The following is a 17,265-nucleotide window of genomic DNA, read 5'->3' as shown; positions in this document are numbered from 1 at the left end:
AATCTACTCCGAAATAAATAGAAACAAAAATAGTTGTGATTAACTTTACTAAAAAAATGAGCATAGATGCTTATTTTTAATGACTTATTACAATTCAGAAATAAATAGAAGAAAAAATAGTTGTGATTAACTTTACTAAAAAATGAGCATAGATGCTTATTTTTAATGACTTATTACAACTCAGAAATAAAAAGAAAAAATAAATATAGCAGAAAAGAAAAAAAACTATATAAAAAACTACTCAGAAATGAGCATAGATGCGCTTATAGAGAAAATTCAACCTAAATTCATAATAAATTTCTACTAACTTCAGAGAAATTCAGTATGAATTTAGGTTAAATTCCCTGTATAAGGGCGTCTATTTTCATTTTGAGAGGAGCTCAACAAGGCAGAGAGGGAGGGGCTTATAAACCGGTCTAATTCCCCTTCGATTGGCGAGGTGGGACTAAACTGTGACCGCAACGAGGACCAACCCTTTAGTCCCAGTTGGTGGCATGAACCGGTACTAAAGGGCAGCCTTTGGTCCCGGTTCATGCCACCAACCGAGACCAATGGTGGTGGGCCAGGAGCGAGGACCATTGGTCCCGGTTCGTCCCTCCAACCGGGACCAAAAGGTCCAGACGAACTGGGACCAATGGCCCACGTGGCCCGGCAGGCCCCCGGGGCTCACGAACCGGGTCCAATGTCCCCATTGGTCCCGGTTCTAGTTTGAACCGGGACTAATGGGCTGGACCGGCCTGGACCATTGGCCCCTTTTCTACTAGTGGTCATGGAACACTTCTACGACAGCACAGGTATGACTATCTTGATTCTGTCATAAAATCGTCATGGATGTACATGCATGACAAAAAACGCGACCTACTGTGACAAACACATATCATCACGGAAGTATATTTTTTTTTAGTGAAAGTTTGGCTATCTTTGAGCATTTACAATTTACCATTGAAATCTCCTGCCGATTAATCAGAATATTTAAAATTATGAACACTAATAGCAAGATAACCGGGAGGGTCAAGGGAACCACATATATGGAATACAGCTGTGCACTTGTCCCACAAGACATCCGTAAGAATGCATTTCTAGGCCTTAAAAGTTTCCAGCCACCAACATGATGAAACATTTAAGTTTTGTGTCATACTTGCGGTTCTCTCCTTTGGACCACCAACATGATGAAACTCTCTTATGAGGTGGCCCTTTGAAAATTTGGAAAAAAAATCAAGTTGTCCAAGTACCGAATGTATTTTTTTAGGAGAAAGTCAGGAGCTCTATTGGAATCAAAATAGAGAAAACCAAATACAAAATGACCTGGCTTTTAGGAAAACTAGGTCAAAAACCACACGATTGAAAGGGACAATCGTGCAATAACCCCCAAAAAGAAAAGGATACAAAAAATCCAACAATGCCGATACCGGCCTACTCAAAGTCCACCACCATCTTGCTCACAACCCAAAGATGGGTGGACGAGCTCTTCGGAGACGCCTTCAAGAAAGATAAAACGACGCCCATGGGCGCCATCACTGCCATCATCGACCCTTGTAAAAGACTTAAGATTCCGCCCAAAGTGACCCACAACAACCCCACAAGACCTCGGGAGAAGGCCGTCCAAACCAACAGCTCCCATGGCAACCCTTGGAACCATTAGGCCACGGTCTAGTGAAAAAGGAAAACTCATTGGCAACAACTCCAAAGAGGAGGGCACAACAACGCCATCGTCGTCAGTATCCTTCGACCCTCATCAAACCAAGGCTTTCGCCCTGAGCCCTAAGCCCCTCCAACTAATCGAGCTAGGGGCAGAGCCAGAAAACTTTGCCATTGGGTTCACTTGTTGTGATAATTCGATAAAATAGTGAAGTTTAAAGTCTAATTTACACTATCTTACAACAAAAATATATAACACTAAAAAAACATAACGAATATAAATACCACCTTTGTCTTTAAATAGAAGACGTTTTTGTAAGCTAGTTTGTTAGGCAATATCTTATATTTCAAGTCGGAGGTACTAAGATATCTTTTATCATATATCGTGCTACCGAAAAATTGAAGGGTGGGACATAACAATTGGATGAAATTATATAATTACTGATTTACTTACCAAATATGAAGTAGTACCGAAATAACTTCATAGCTCCACCTGTAGAGTCTCGTCTTCCTGAAAGCATTAGAAAAAGTGATAAGTTAGTTTGAAAGGCTCAAAATAGGTAGCATCAAGTAAAAGAAGTTTGTAAAGTCAGTTACATTTTATAGTGTCCCCTTTCGACTTTTCATGATCTTAAAAATATCAAACATTACATCCTTAATAATGGTAGAAAGTAGATCTTTTTCCAAATAGAAAATTAGATAATCACTCGTAAACTGATCATTATCAAAATCTGATGATCGATTTCTCTTCAAAAAGTATTGCCTCATAACCTAGATAATCAAAGTTCTGACAAAGTAATTACAAAATTAGGGCAAAGACCAGCACCGCACCAAGCTACTATGCTAGATTGCATATGCATAACTGCACAACAGACAGAAGATATGAGCTTCCGCGCCTTGAATTTGTACTGGGACCTGACGTTGCCGGCGGCGCATTTGACGATTGAACGGCATGCGAATAAACGGAACGGAAGGGATGAGAAGCGAGAGATCGTGGGAGTTGCGTTGGAAGCGGCCGACTCAATTCAGGAGATAGGGAGTCTTGCGGACCATGCGCACGGAAAATCCTATACGACGCACTTTGCGTCAAACTGTCAGGGGTTCGCACAGGGTTCGGAGCGAGCGACGCGATCTGGGCCGGCCCATTAGCGCTTACCGTAGCTATGGTTCCCTGAATCGGTTTTTCATTTTTCCTGTTGTTTTTCCTGGCTAGTTTTCATTTACTTTTTATTTATTTATTTCTTTTATGTTTCTTTTTTATTTTCGTTTTCATTTTTATATTTTCTGTTTCTTTCTTCTTTTTTATTTTATTTCCTTTTTCTGTTTCTTTTTTCAAAAATGCGCAAATTTGAAAAATGTTGAGAATTAAAAAAATTAAAAATCGAAAATGTGTTTGGGGTTTTATAAAATTGTATTTTCAAAAGAAGTTCATAAATTTGAAAAAATGTTCGCACTTTCAAAAAATGTTTGTGTTCTCAAAATGTTTATAAACTTGAAAATTTTCAGATTTTCAAAAAATGTTCGCGTTTAAATAATATTCATAAATTTCAAAAGATGTTCACGTTGTTCAAGATAATGTTCGCAATTTCAAAAAAAATGTTCATGCTTTCGAAAATTGTTCGCCGTACCAAAAATTTGTTCACAATATCAAAAAAATGTTCTTGTTTTACAAGATGTTTCATTTTTTCAAGTTTGTTCACAATTTCAAGGGAAATTCATGTCTGCGAAAACATTCATGAATTTCAAAAAATGTTCTCGTACGCAAAATTTGTTTACCATTTAGAACAATATTCATGTTTAAGAAAATGTTCAAGGCTTAAACATTTTATTCACAATTTCAACAAATATTCTGATGTTTCAAATTTTGTTCTCATTTTGAAAATATTGACCATAAAATTTTGATCACATTTGTTTTTAAAAGTTGTGTTTTATCCTTTTTGTTCCGAGTTTAAAAAAATGTTCCTGTTTTCCATTTTTGTTAAAAAATAAAAATTGTTCACTATCTCAGAAATATTCAGAAGTTTAGAAAAAACGTTCTTGTTTTTCGTTAATTGTTCTATTTTGTGAAAATATTAACTTTTGGAAAAATGGTTCGTGCTTGTGAAAATTGTTTTGGATTTGCAAAATATGTTCGTCTTTTTTTCTTCAATTGGAATTACAAACCATCTCCAGTTACACAAAAAAAAATTGGAATGTAAAAAAACTGCGGCTTTTCAAAACAGCTCGCAATTTTCAAAAAATGTATTCAAAATGGTTTCCAAATGTGAACGTCGCTACGTATTCTTATAGCTGTCTGCACCTTATTTTTCAGTTGGCGTTGTGTGGTGTGGTGGTTGACTGCTCGCTGTCAACGAAACAACAAGCGGTTTGGTGGGCCGGCCCAGTCGTGCGTCAGCCTGTGCGTCCAACTCCTTGTATGACGCAAAATGCGTCATATAGGAGTTCTCCATGCGCACGTACTTACGCAAGAGACATGACAATCGATAAATCAGCCCAGGCTATTTTGGGCTTTTACTTGGACTTCCTAGAGTATTTTCTTGAATTAGAATATTTTAGTTGCCCATATAAGGCTTGCTTGTGCGTCCGATGGGTTCAACCAAAACAATTTATTGGGTTCAGACTACTTTATACCCTGTGTATACGTTCGTGGCAGGAAAAGGTCGTTGGGTTGAACTGAACCCAACGCCTATATGCTGGCTCCGCCCCTTATCGAGCCATAGGGAAGGAACCCAACCACTACCGACAGAGGGCAAGCCGTGGGCGCGCTATACCAGCAGTAGCAAACCATCACCGCCGGATCCGAGAGCCGTCTGATCAAACCGCAATGCCACCATGGAGGCGAGTCAACGCCGACGAACAACACACCACAGCCAAGCCACCGCGAAGGCCGAAGCTCATGCAGGAAGGACATCCCAGCTGGAGCCCAACCATGCCCAGATCAGGCCTGCTCCTCCATTACACGCACGTGCCGCTGCACTTGTGGCGTGTCTCTGCGCCAATCCTCTAGCTGGAGCACCGCCGCGCCATCGCAGGCCCTGACGGCCAGCCCCGTGGCCTGAACTAACAGATGGGGACCGCGCCGATCTAGGCCTTCGAGCCCGCTACTGGGAGAGCTGCCCACCTCACCACATCGGCCGACGCAAGAGGCTCGACGCTGCGCTGGCCATCGCCCTGCGCTTGCCGCCGTCTAGCATGAGCTCCCCAACTAATTGAGGGTGCCTCCGCGGGAGAAAAGAAAGCGACCCCACCACCGCCTGCTCCACGCGAGCTTTGCCTGCGGGGGCACCCGACGACGAGGGGAGGAGGGTGGGGGTTGCCAGCGCTCGGTGGTTGGGGTCGCCCCTGTGTAGCCCTAGGGAAGGAGCGACGCGGGGGCATGCGTCTTGGCTCGCTTATCTCAAATATTGAATGTATTTCTACCACATTTATTATATGCCAAAGAAGAAGTATGCTTATCATTTAAGTACAAATCTGCCAGTGGGATAGCTAAGGAGTGGACAGGGTGGTCCAATTTTTGGTACCTATTATGTACTCCCTCCTTTCCGGTTTATAGGGCTTATCTTAAAATTTTAGTTTTTCCATTTTATAAGACTCAATTTGGTTGTTTTCCATCACATGTTTAAATTCCAAGGTGCATTAAAATTGCATGCAAGTATTAAGAGAAAATTGACCAATGCATGTACTTTATGCATGCATGCATTGCAATTAATGCATTAATAAACACAATTTTTTGAGGAAAACAAGAGCATTAATTAGGTGCTTTTGCAAAACTACAAAAAGTATTCCACCACTCACCATCTACCTTGATTGGTGAGATTTTTGAATTGAGCCATATAAACCGGAAAAGGGGGAGTAGCACCGAAGATGTGAATATTTCCACTGTTGGACCATCTTGACCCATTGGGCTGGCAACACCGCAAAAATCCATCAACATTAACCTTGCGGCATAAATGTGGTGCCAACTATTTCCACTTCTATTCCATTAATGCAGAGGAACCGTCCCCACACCAAGATATGCAGATGGCCTGTACATGGACTGCCATGATGCAATGACAGATCTGACCTTGAGAGTTGCCTACCCTTACACTAGTGTTGGTGTGCGCTAGTGTAATTTCACACGTCCAGCACCAGTACAAATACAGGCGTGCCGGCCAGTTTGTGGTATACGCCAGTAGAAGCGTGTACATTCTGCCGTTGGAGTAGATCGAGAACTGGGCAATTCAGAGCCTTGGAGGGGACGACAGGATGCCGGGGATGCGCGGCTCTGCTCCGGCGCTTGCACTGGCGCTGCTCGTCGGAGTCTTCATCGCCCAGGTCCCTGCAGGTACGTCTGATTCTCGTGTAGGAGTTTGGAAGTGGATCTGTTTTGCTTTTCATTTGCCTTTTAAAAAGAGAAGAAGTGGATCTGTAAGAATTGTCCATCTTTCTTTTTTGTGATAGATTCTTATCGTAGAACAAGCAGATTATGTCTTACCACGTTTTGATTTGAACGAAGTCTTCTCTTATGAAGTGGCCCATTTTGGGGATAGATTTATTAGAGAAGGAGCGGAGCACGTTTTGTAGGGTATTTGTATCTTTTTAAATATGCGGCCCCTTTTTTGTGAGGTTCTGCTATCAAAATTATAACGGATTTGTCGGATATTCATATCGGTGTAGTTAAGGTTTCGTACCACTATATACATGGAAAAAGTTGCATATCCAGATGCCGAGTTCCACTGATGTATTTTGAATGTTCTTCACTTTTCTGAACTTTTTTTTTTGCGGGTGATTCACTTTTCTGAACTTAATAAATGTCTTTTATAGTAGTACTTGGTAGTATCAATTTTCATTAATGCTTTTTTTGTCGGTATCCATACTTTTTTAGACATCTTTGCTTAAGGATAACTGATGTATCCATATAAATGCACGCATTTTTGTTTTTTTTAGAATAGTCAGTATATGCTGTTTACAGTGGTACTCCCACCGTTTGGATTTACATAGATTTACAAGGCTTATTTGATTTGTCTATAGCCCAATTTTTTCATTAAATCTGACTAAATTTATCAAGAAAAATATTAACATATACAACTTCATATATATATATATATATATATATATATATATATATATATATATATATATATATATATATACATGTAGTGGTATTTGATTTACTGATGCGTATGCCGATTTTATATATAAATAAGATATGAAAATATGATTCATTTGGATATTAATTTGCTTGAATTCATTCTTCGGTGCAGGTGTGCAGTCCATTGGCGTGTGCTACGGCATCATCGGAAACAACCTCCCGCCGCCGAGCGACGTGGTGCAGTTCTATAGATTCTTGGGGATCACCAACTTGCGTGTCTACTCCGTCCAGCTCCAGGCGCTCGACGCGCTCCGCGGCTCCGGCATCAGCCTCAGCCTCGGCACCACCAACAACGACGTGGCCGTCCTCGCCAGCAGCCTGTCCGCCGCCGCCGCATGGGTGCAGGCCAACGTCAAGCCCTACTACCGCGCCGCCGTGGACGTGCGCTACATCTCCGTCGGCAACGAGCTTGCCAGCGACACCGCGCAGAGCATCCTGGCGGCGATGCGGAACCTCAACGACGCCCTTGCGGCCGAGGGCCTCGGCGGCGCCGGCGCCGGCATCAAGGTGTCCACGGCGGTGAGGCTGGACGTGATCGCCAACTCCTTCCCGCCCTCCGCCGCTGTGTTTGCGCAGCCCTACATGGGCGACGTGGCCCGGCTCCTGGCCGCCACCGGCGCGCCGCTGCTGGCCAACGTGTACCCCTACATCGCCTACCGCAACAGCCCGCGGGACATCCAGCTCAACTACGCGACGTTCCAGCCGGGCGCGACACCGGTGAGGGACGCCGGAAATGGGCTGATGTACACCAACCTCTTCGACGCCATGGTGGACGCCCTGTACGCGGCGCTCGAGAAGGCAGGGGCGCCAGGCGTGAGGGTGGTGGTGTCGGAGACCGGGTGGCCGTCGGCCGGCGGGTTCGCGGCGACGCAGGAGAACGCGCGGGCGTACAACCAGGGCTTGATCGACCATGTGGCGCGCGGCACACCCAAGAGGCCTGGGCCCATTGAGGCCTACTTGTTCGCCATGTTCAACGAGAACATGAAGCCCGGGGATGAGACGGAGAGGAACTTTGGGCTCTTCTACCCCAACAAATTGCCCGTGTACCCCATGAAATTCGCATAAACATCCCCTAGGCGGCAGCCAACCACATGAACTGGCGTGGGTTTAATTTGGTGGACAATAATTAGATTGATGCGTGTGTGTGGATCTAAAATTTGAAACAACATTAAAATAAAGTCTTTTTTATGGGAAAAATAAAGACTTGTATGTGTTCGTGGCTTTGTGCATATAGCTTGTTCCGTTGCTTTCGGTCCCTGTGGCATGTACTCCCTTCGTCCCAAAAAAAGACACTTATTTTGCGACGGAGGAAGTACAAGGCAAGGTGTCAAGACATGCGGTTAGAAAATAAATGTTTTTTTGGCTTTAGCGCCATCCTTCTTTCGACAGGGAGGTGTCCCATTGTACATTTGGTAAGGGCATTTTCAACGCGGACCGGCAAACTAGGCCACATCCGTTCGCGGACTGGAGGGGACCAGTCCATGATACTGAGACGGGAGCTGGTATTGGCCTTCTAGCTCAAATGTACAGACGAAAAAACTAAAACTTGTACCGAACGACCATCTTGTACGTGCGGCTGCCCTGCCCGGTCGCACCACCATTGTCGTCTGTGTCGTCATAGTCGTCCCTCTAGCGGTGGAAGACCTCGGGTCTGCCATGGTAGCATTGTTCGGCCGATGTCTGCTGTTCACGGAGATGGTGCTTAACTTCCTCACCGCTGCGGCCAATGCGGACGGCGCCCGCGAAGCCTTGGCAGCGGCCTTGCCCCTGCCAAGACTGGGAGAGCAGACAGTAAGCAACCACTCCTCGCCGATCTAGGCGAGCTCACCGTGAAGGCGGCGGCAGCGTCTCGTGGCCGTGTCTGCGGTGGTGATGTGGCGGTCAAGGGCCTAGACAGCGGCTCTGTCTGTGGTGGTGACGGGGCGGTCGAGTGCCCAGAGTGGCCGGGTGGGGGTCGCTGAGGACCTAGGCCGGCGTCACGTCTGACTTGGTGAATGCCGAGCCGCGAGCAGCGTTGCGCAGCTCGTATAACATCTGTTGCCTCGCCGCCTGCTCCTCCACGGATATCACGGCCCCCGAGCCCGAGGGACCGCCGCCGCTGAGGTAGTGGAGGATGTGGCCTCGCTCCTTGGTGATCATGGACGCAGTTCGTCCTTCACGAACTGCCTGTGCCATTTGCGGCTGGGCGGCAAGGTTGGCCCATCAATCAGAACATAGCGGCTGTGCGGAGGCGACGCCGGCTCCTCCTTCACGCGTCATCTGATTTGGACATTGCGGTTGCGTTCCATCTCCTCCTTGATGCGACGTCCAATCTAGACGCCATCGCGATTGTGTGGGAGGGATGTGGGCTCCTCTTTCATTCGATAGCGCAGTGATGAGTGATATACTTACACTCCTCTACCCTTATTTTAAACCGATATAGTTCATTAAAACCGAGATATTCGGTCTGATATTGCCATTAACGCATAATGAATGCATGGGATTCCAAATCCTCTTTTTATTGTGTTACCATAGGAAATGAGCTCAATATGGACGAAATCAAATGAGAACATTTAAACGAGTAAATGAGAAGATAGAAGAAATCAAGTGGAAGCGTGCCAGCAATTCCAGAGCAAAAGACTGTGTTCCATGTGACCACGCACTCATATCAGTGGTCGTATGGCATGGAATCGATGCTCCTTGTCCACTTGAACAACTATTATAAAGGGGTTGAGTCCGAAATGTCAACAGAACAACCGTGAGCGGAGCCAGAACAGAGTCATATCTTTATCCCCTCTTCATCAACCCAAGCAGCAGCCACTTGCCATCTCCATAGCCACCATCTCCATCTCCACCATACTTTTGCCTCCTCTAGTCATACTTGTAAGCATCGCACACGGCATCCACTGTAAAACATATTATCAGTCAATCTACCTTCATGATGTGTTCTTCGTGTGATATGGTCTCCACGTGTGAGTAGTTTGGTAAGATATGAGTTAAGTAAAGAACCTTGCTACCCGATTATTTGTTTTGGGGATCCATGGAAGGGCTTTGAATTAACATCCGGTATGTGTGAAATAAAATTGTTCCGTATATGTTTCTTGTCTCATTCGCATTCTTCATCTCTGCAGGTACCAAGGATCATGTAGAACAAGTCATGAAGAGGCTAAGGGCAGGGAGACCGTGATGTGTTATTCCAAACATTAGTGACTGAAAGGTTTATATGGTAACATGGATCCTATCTCTAGGGATTCAAGAGGTGTAGTCATTATACGCCCAATGCTTTTTATCTGATTAGTGCAATCTTAATTATCGAGGCAACCTAGTGAGATAGATAGGGCCTTCAGTTGGATGATTGACTCTTGATGCAGTACGTGTGCCAGTCAAGACGTAATTTGGACACATCCCCCACTTCGATTCACAATAAGCCCATCTAGATAGGTGACTTCCAGTGCACAAATTAAGAATATTTGGTCTCAACACAATTATATGGTTGTAAGCATTAAGACCTCATACCCATGCCTATTTTTATTATAATTATTCTCCTTCATTTGTTTGATTTTGATCTGGTAAAAGAAGGAATCGTTTCTTTTGCAAATGCTTGCTTGTGACCCTAGCTTCAAGGGGACCATCCTCTCATGGGTTCGATAACTTAGAGCCACCTCTAGGGAAAAAGGAGAGAATCCTTTCTGCACCATTTCCGCATCACCAGAGTAAGTAATCACGCAGGAGGGACGAAGAATCCTCCGAGATATTTGCTCTGATATCTCCACTAATGCCTAATGAATGCATAGGATTCCAAAATCCTATATTTATTGTGTTTCCACATGAAATGGGCTAAATATTATGAAATCAAGTGAGGACATGGAAAAGAGAAAAGGAGAAGATAAAAGAAATCAAGTGGAGGCGCGCCAGCAATTCTAGAGCAAAACATGGCGTTCCATGCGAATGTGAGTGCTCATATGGCATATGAAAACCAATGCTCCTCGTCCAGCTAAACAACTTTTATAAAGGGGTTGAGTCCAAAATGTCAAAAGAACAACCGTGAGCATAGCCAGAATAGAGTCATCTTCATCCCCTCTTCATCAACCCTAGCCACCGCCATTTCCCATCTCCATAGCCACCATCTCCATCTCCATCATAGTTCTTCCTTCACTAGTAGAAAACATGGCTTACGTTCGGGGCAAATAAGCCCATTAGTCCAGGTTCCGTCACGAACCGGGACCCACGGGCCCATTGGTCCCGGTTCGTGACGCCAGGGGGCCTGCCTGGCCTCGTGGGGCATTGGTCCCGGTTCGTCTGGCCCCTTTGGTCCCGGTTGGTGGGATGAACCGGGACCAATGGGCCTCGCTCCTGGCCCACCACCATTGGTCCCGGTTGATGGCTTGAACCGGGACCATAGGGTGGTCTTTAGTCCCGGTTCCAGCCATGAACCGAGACCAATGAACCGGCGAGGGGAGAGGGCTTTTCTGTGTAAAACATTATAAGCAAAAAGAATTTTCATAAAAAAATAAAAAATAAAAAAATGAAAAAAATTAAATAAGTAGAAACAAACTAAAATAAATAAGTAGAAACAAAAAAAACTTTAATAAATAAGTAGAAACAAAATAAACTTTAATAAAGTAAAATAAATAAAGTTTAATAAAATAAATAAAAATAGCAACAGTAAGTAGAAACAAAATAAAATAAATAAAGCAAAAAATAAAGAATTTTCATAAAATAAGTAAAAAGCAAAAAGAAAAGAAAATAAATAAGTAGAAACAAAATAAACTTTAATAAATAAGTAAAAATAAAATAAACTTTTATAAACCTCTAGTATTATTGAAAATAAATTTATATAAAACTAATGCAACTAAAATTATCAAAGTATTTTCTGTTCAACACATTAAATGCAAAAATAATTTTCATAAAGAATTTTTGTTAGAATCTTTAATAGCAAAAATAATTATCATCAAGATTTTTTGTTACAAACTAAAATAAAAAAATCTGTTTTTGAATACAATGATAAAACACAGTAATATTAAATAGCAGAAAAAAGAATCACTCAAAAATCTATTTTTATAGTAAAGCTATTCAAAAACTAGTGATTCATACAAATTTCCAAAATTTCAAATTTAAATTCAAATTGGAAAACAAATGGCACTAAGAGAAAGTTTATAATTTTTATTACCTAAAAGCAAAAAAGAATCACTGAAAAACTAGTAAGTATTTTGCTGTAAGTAGAAACAAAATAAAATAAATAAAGCAAAAAAATAAAACAAAAAAAGTGCCACCTACTGGGCCACCACGGGCTGAATACGACTAGAAACCCAACCATGGGCCAGGATTTAGGCCCGCAAAAGGCCCAGTAGGCCCACGGGCAGCATAGTGTGTATTTAGGCCGAGTAAGCCTACATTTAAGAGGAGCTCCAGAGGACAGCCGCAGTGGGGCTTATAAACCACTGCGAGGCCGCGGGGCAGCACAAGGCCTTTGGGCTGCTGAAAAGAGGCATTTGGTCCTGGTTGGTGGCACCAACCGGGACTAAAGGGGTGTATTGGTCCCGGTTGGTGCCACGAACCGGGACCAATACGTAGAGTATATAAGAAAGACTTGTCAAAATTTTGGGAGTTCATCTCGCAGTTGCCCCCGACGATGCCGACCTCCACGACGCTGCCAGTCTGCCCCGACGCCACCCGCCGCCCCCGTCGTCGTCGTTGCCCGCGCCCATCATCACCGTCGCCGTTGCCCGCGCCCGTCATCGGCGCTGTCTGCCCCCGCCGCCGTCGCCGCGCCGCCCCTGCACCGACGCCATCGCCCTGCCTCATCGTCGCTGTCCCCGGACCCTGCACCGACGCCGTCGCCCGCGCCTTTCATCGCCGTCACCGTCGCATGCGTCCTCGCTGTGAGCGCCGCTGGCCCCGATCCCCTCCTCTCCTAAATTTTTTATGATTTTTTTGTAGTATGTATTGATGTATGATTTTTTTGTTCATAGATTTTTTTGTTCATAAAAGTTGTGCACTTTTGTATAGAAACAAAAACGTAGAGTGAAAACGAGAGCAAACATAAAAGTTGTGCACTTTTTTTAAAGTGAGGGGCGACGTCGGACATGACATGAGGGGTTCGGGGACGTCGGACATGTGATGAGGGGGTGAGCGTCGTTGTAGTCTACCCCCTCCTCGATAACGACATGAGGGGGAACGTCGGACATGACATAAGGGGGGACGTCGGAAATGACATGAGGGGGCACGTTGAAAAAATGTATGCAAACGATTTTGACAAGTCTTTCTTATATACTCTACGCATTGGTCCCGGTTCATGGAAAAATAGAAGAGGAAGAAGGAGAAGAAGAAGGAGAAGAAGAGGATAAAAAATAAGAAAAGGAATAAGAAGAAGAAAAAAAGGAGAAGAAGAAGGAATAGAGGAGAAGAAGAGAAATATAATTTTTTTTTCTTCTCGTCCTCTGTTTTTCTTCTTCTTCTTTTTCTTATTCTTCTTCTCCTCTCTTTTTCTTCTTCTTCTTCTTCTTCTTCTTCTTCTTCTTTTTATCGGGAACGAGGTTGTCGAGGAACACCGAGGGGTCGAGGGTCGGGAACTAGGCTAGAGGGTCGTGAGGGTCACAGAGGGGTCGAGGGTCGTCGAGGGGCCGAGGGGTCGAGGGTCGAGGGTCATCGAGGGGTCGAGGGTTCGAGGGTTCTAGGGTCAAGGGTCGAGGGTTCGAGGGTTCTAGGGTCGATGGTTCGAGGGTCATCGAGGGTTCTAGGGTTCTAGGGTCGTCAAGGGGCCGAGGGATCGAGGGTTCGAGGGTCGTCGAGGGGTCGAGGGTTCGAGGGTCGAGGGTAGATGGTTCGAGGGTCGAGAACTTCGTACCGTCATGCGCATGCTAGTTTCACCCAATGATGAAGACATGGTTTTGTTGAACCCTTTGACACTAGACCCTAGAAGCGCTGTCGAGGCCACCCAAATTTACCAAGTTAAAAGAACATTGTCGTTCAGGCCACCCCGAACCCTTGAAGCGTTGTCGAGGCCACCCCAAACCCTAGAGAAGCGTCGAGGCCACTAATTAATATAATTCCTTGTTGTGATTAGCTATAGCTAGGTCTACGTTTGCCACTAATATATCCATCTGTCATGTTTGTATAATAATTGCCATGTTGTAATATTTGCCGAAACTATGGAGCACGGCCGAGACGAGGAAGCAGAACAGGTGTTGGGGGACATAATCACAGCCGGAGGTGATGTCATGTCATATCTGAACGAAACCGATGGTCTGGAAGGAGAGGGTGAAGCAGGCTACGGTTATTGAACAACGGAGGAGGAAGGACATGATTATGATGGCTCCGGTGACCGAATGTCGGTGCAAGAAAGAGACCGTGATGACGGCTCCGTTGACCGAATAATGTCCGGCCAGGTATATATATTAATTAAGCCTGTGCTGACTAGCTAACTGATGCATTCATTGTTTTGGTATCTACACATATTAACTCTCGTCTTTCTTCTTTTTTCTAGCCCTCCGGATCGAGCACAACTTTGGTAAAGGGACGAGGCCCAAAGAAAAAGGTGCGCTCGGATGAAAGGTTCACGATCACAGCAATCGCGCGTGATGGCCTACCGATTGAACCCCTCCGGACCAAGGACGCATTTACTGCTCAGTGCGGGGTTCTTGTTAGGGACATGATCCCGATCAGCATCGAGCTATGGAATGTGCCTAAGAAGGAAGAGCTTCAAGTTTCTTTTGTCAAAGATAGACACAAAGAGGATCTTTGGAAAGCGCTGAAGGTGAATTTCACCCTACCAGAAGAGGAGGATCCGGAGAATCCAGTTATAGAGCCATTGATCAAGTCCCGTGCTTTCAAGAAGATGGCAGATCTATTCAGGAGGTGGAAGAATGAGCTGAAAGCAAAGTTTGTCGACCAAAAAAGACACCAGAATTCATCGGTCGGTATGAGAAGCTTAGAGATCAATGGGACGCATTTGTGGTCAACAAGACATCGGAGAGGAGTAAGAAGATGTCAGCGACAAACAAGATAAATGCTGCGAAGAAGGAACATCACCATTGCATGGGGTCAGGTGGCTACCTCAAAGCCCGGCCATTGTGGGCCAAGGCTGAGAATGACCTGCTTGATAAAGGGGTCGAACTAGAGACATTGAACTGGCCAGACCGTTGTAGGACTTGGTTCTTCGGGGTTGGCGGAACCTTGGACCCTATAACAGGGAAGTGCATTTGGACGAGCGAGCAACTGCGAATACCCGTCACGAAGCTTCAAGATTATATCGACGCAGCGCAGGAAGGGACATTCGTTCCAGACAGAGAGAAGGACGAGCTCACAATGGCCCTCGGGAATCCTGAGCACCCTGGACGGACACGAGGCATGCCATGCTCAGTTCTGTGGAAGGCTGGGTTTCCGGAGGAGGAAAGTGGAGCAGAGCGAACTGCAAGAGCTGCACGCAAGGATACAGAAGCTAGAGGAACGAGAAGTAGTTCGAAGCAGGCGACCTGCCGAAGCTACCCCGCCATCTCAGCGGAGAAGTAGCGTGGCTTCCACCGAGCTGCTTCAGCTAGAGCCTGTCTTCATGGCTCCTGCTAACTACCCCATGGATGCTATCATGGAGTCTCAACATTACCGCCTTATGACGCAATGGCAGAACTACAAAGTCAAGGCGGCTGTCGGCTCTGTTTGACCTCCTGAACCCGATGCCACTTTTCACTGCCGTCCAATTCCAGAAGGATATGCTAGGGTGATGGTGGACGAAATAACGGAGGTATTTGAGGAGCTCGTGCTTGACCACCCTACCGGTGAAGGGGAGACTCGGCTGGGTTCTGCTCTAAAGACTCCATGCCTATGGCGGAAGGAGCTCATTAACCTTTTGAACTGGATGCCTCCGCCTCCTCGTCCTCCTCCAGCGAGTCAGGGCACTCCGCCTCCTCCTCCGGCGAGTGATCAGGGCACGTCGCCTCCTTCTCCAGCGAGTGGCGGCACTTGATGTCTACTACACAACCTTCTTCTTGTAGACTTTGTTGGGCCTGCAAGTGCATAGGTTTGTAGGACAGTAGCAAATTTCCCTCAAGTGGATGACCTAAGGTTTATCAATCTGTAGGAGGCGTAGGATGAAGATGGTCTCTCTCAAGCAACCCTGCAACCAAATAACAAAGAGTCTCTTGTGTCCCCAACACACCCAATACAATGGTAAATTGTATAGGTGCACTAGTTTGGCGAAGAGATGAAGATACAAGTGCAAAATAGATGGTAGATAAAGGTAATTGTAATCTGAAATTATAGAAACAGAAAGGTAGCGAGCGATAAAAGTGAGCGTAAACGGTATTGCAATGATAGGAAACAAGGCCTAGGGTTCATACTTTCGCTAGTGCAAGTTCTCTCAACAATAATAACATAGATAGATCATATAACAAGCCCTCAACATGCAACAAAGAGTAACTCCAAAGCCACTAATAGCGGAGAACAAACGTAGAGATTATGGTAGGGTACGAAACCACCTCAAAGTTATCCTTTCTGTTCTATCTATTCAAGAGTTCGTAGTAAAATAACATAAAGCTATTCTTTCCGCTCAATCCATCATAGAGTTCATACTAGAATAACACCTTAAGACACAAATCAACCAAAACCCTAATGTCACCTAGATACTCCATTGTCACCTCAAGTATCCATGGGCATGATTATACGATATGCATCACACAATCTCAGATTCATCCAACCAACATGAAAGTACTTCAAAGAGCGCCCCAATGTTTCTACCGGAGAGTCAAGAACATGTGCCAACCCCTATGCATAGGTTCATGGGTGGAACCCGCAAGTTGGTCACCAAAACATACATCAAGTGGCACATGATATCCCATTCTCACCACAGATAAGCACGGCAAGACATACATCAAGTGTTCATAAAAGACTCAATCCGATAAGATAACTTCAAAGGGGAAACTCAATTCATCACAAGAGAGTAGAGGGGGAGAAACATCATAAGATCCAACTACAATAGCAAAGCTCGGGATACATCAAGATCGTGCCATAGAGGAACACGAGAGAGAACACGAGAGAGAGATTTCAAACACATAGCTACTGGTACATACCCTCAGCCCCGAGGGTGAACTACTCCCTCCTCGTCATGGATAGCGCCGGGATGATGAAGATGGCCTCCGGTGATGGGATCCCCCTCCGGAAGGGTGCCGGAACAGGGTCCCGATTGGTTTTTGGTGGCTACAGAGGCTTGCGGCGGCGGAACTCCCGATCTATCTTTTGTTCTGGAAGTTTTAGGGTACGTAGGTATATATGGGTGTAGGGGGTACGTCAGAGGAGCTACGGGGGCCCCACGAGGCAGGGGGGCACTCCTAGGGGGGCGCCCCCCACCCTCGTGGGCAGCCTGTATCTCCCCTGATGTGCACTCCAAGTTCCCTGGGTTGCTTCCCTTCCAAAAATAACTTCTCCAGTTGATTTCGTTCCGTTTTGACTCCGTCTGATATTCCTTTTCCTCGAAACACTGAAATAGGCATAAAACAGCAAATCTGGGTTGGGCCTCCGGTTAA

At 45.3% G+C, this 17,265-nt stretch overlaps 1 protein-coding gene across 1 annotated transcript; it reads left to right on the top strand.

Annotated features, from left to right (window-relative positions):
- Positions 1 to 5,800: 5,800 nt before the first annotated feature.
- LOC119278576 (glucan endo-1,3-beta-glucosidase GIV-like) lies at positions 5,801 to 7,998 on the top strand. Its single transcript, XM_037559904.1, has 2 exons — positions 5,801 to 5,962; positions 6,882 to 7,998. The coding sequence occupies exons 1-2, from the start codon at positions 5,884 to 5,886 to the stop codon at positions 7,832 to 7,834; spliced, it is 1,032 nt and encodes a 343-aa protein (XP_037415801.1). The 5' UTR covers positions 5,801 to 5,883; the 3' UTR covers positions 7,835 to 7,998.
- The last annotated feature ends 9,267 nt before the right edge of the window (positions 7,999 to 17,265 follow it).

The sequence above is a fragment of the Triticum dicoccoides genome, chromosome 3B (genome assembly GCF_002162155.2).
Source record: "Triticum dicoccoides isolate Atlit2015 ecotype Zavitan chromosome 3B, WEW_v2.0, whole genome shotgun sequence".
Lineage (NCBI taxonomy): Eukaryota > Viridiplantae > Streptophyta > Magnoliopsida > Poales > Poaceae > Triticum > Triticum dicoccoides.
This window is presented reverse-complemented; position numbering and strand designations above follow the sequence as displayed.

Coding starts and splice junctions, on each gene's coding strand:
- LOC119278576 (XM_037559904.1), top strand. CDS start 5,884: ATGCCGGGGATGCGCGGCTCTGCTCCGGCGCTTGCACTGGCGCTGCTC. Junction 5,963..6,881: donor CATCGCCCAGGTCCCTGCAG/GTACGTCTGATT, acceptor TCTTCGGTGCAG/GTGTGCAGTCCATTGGCGTG.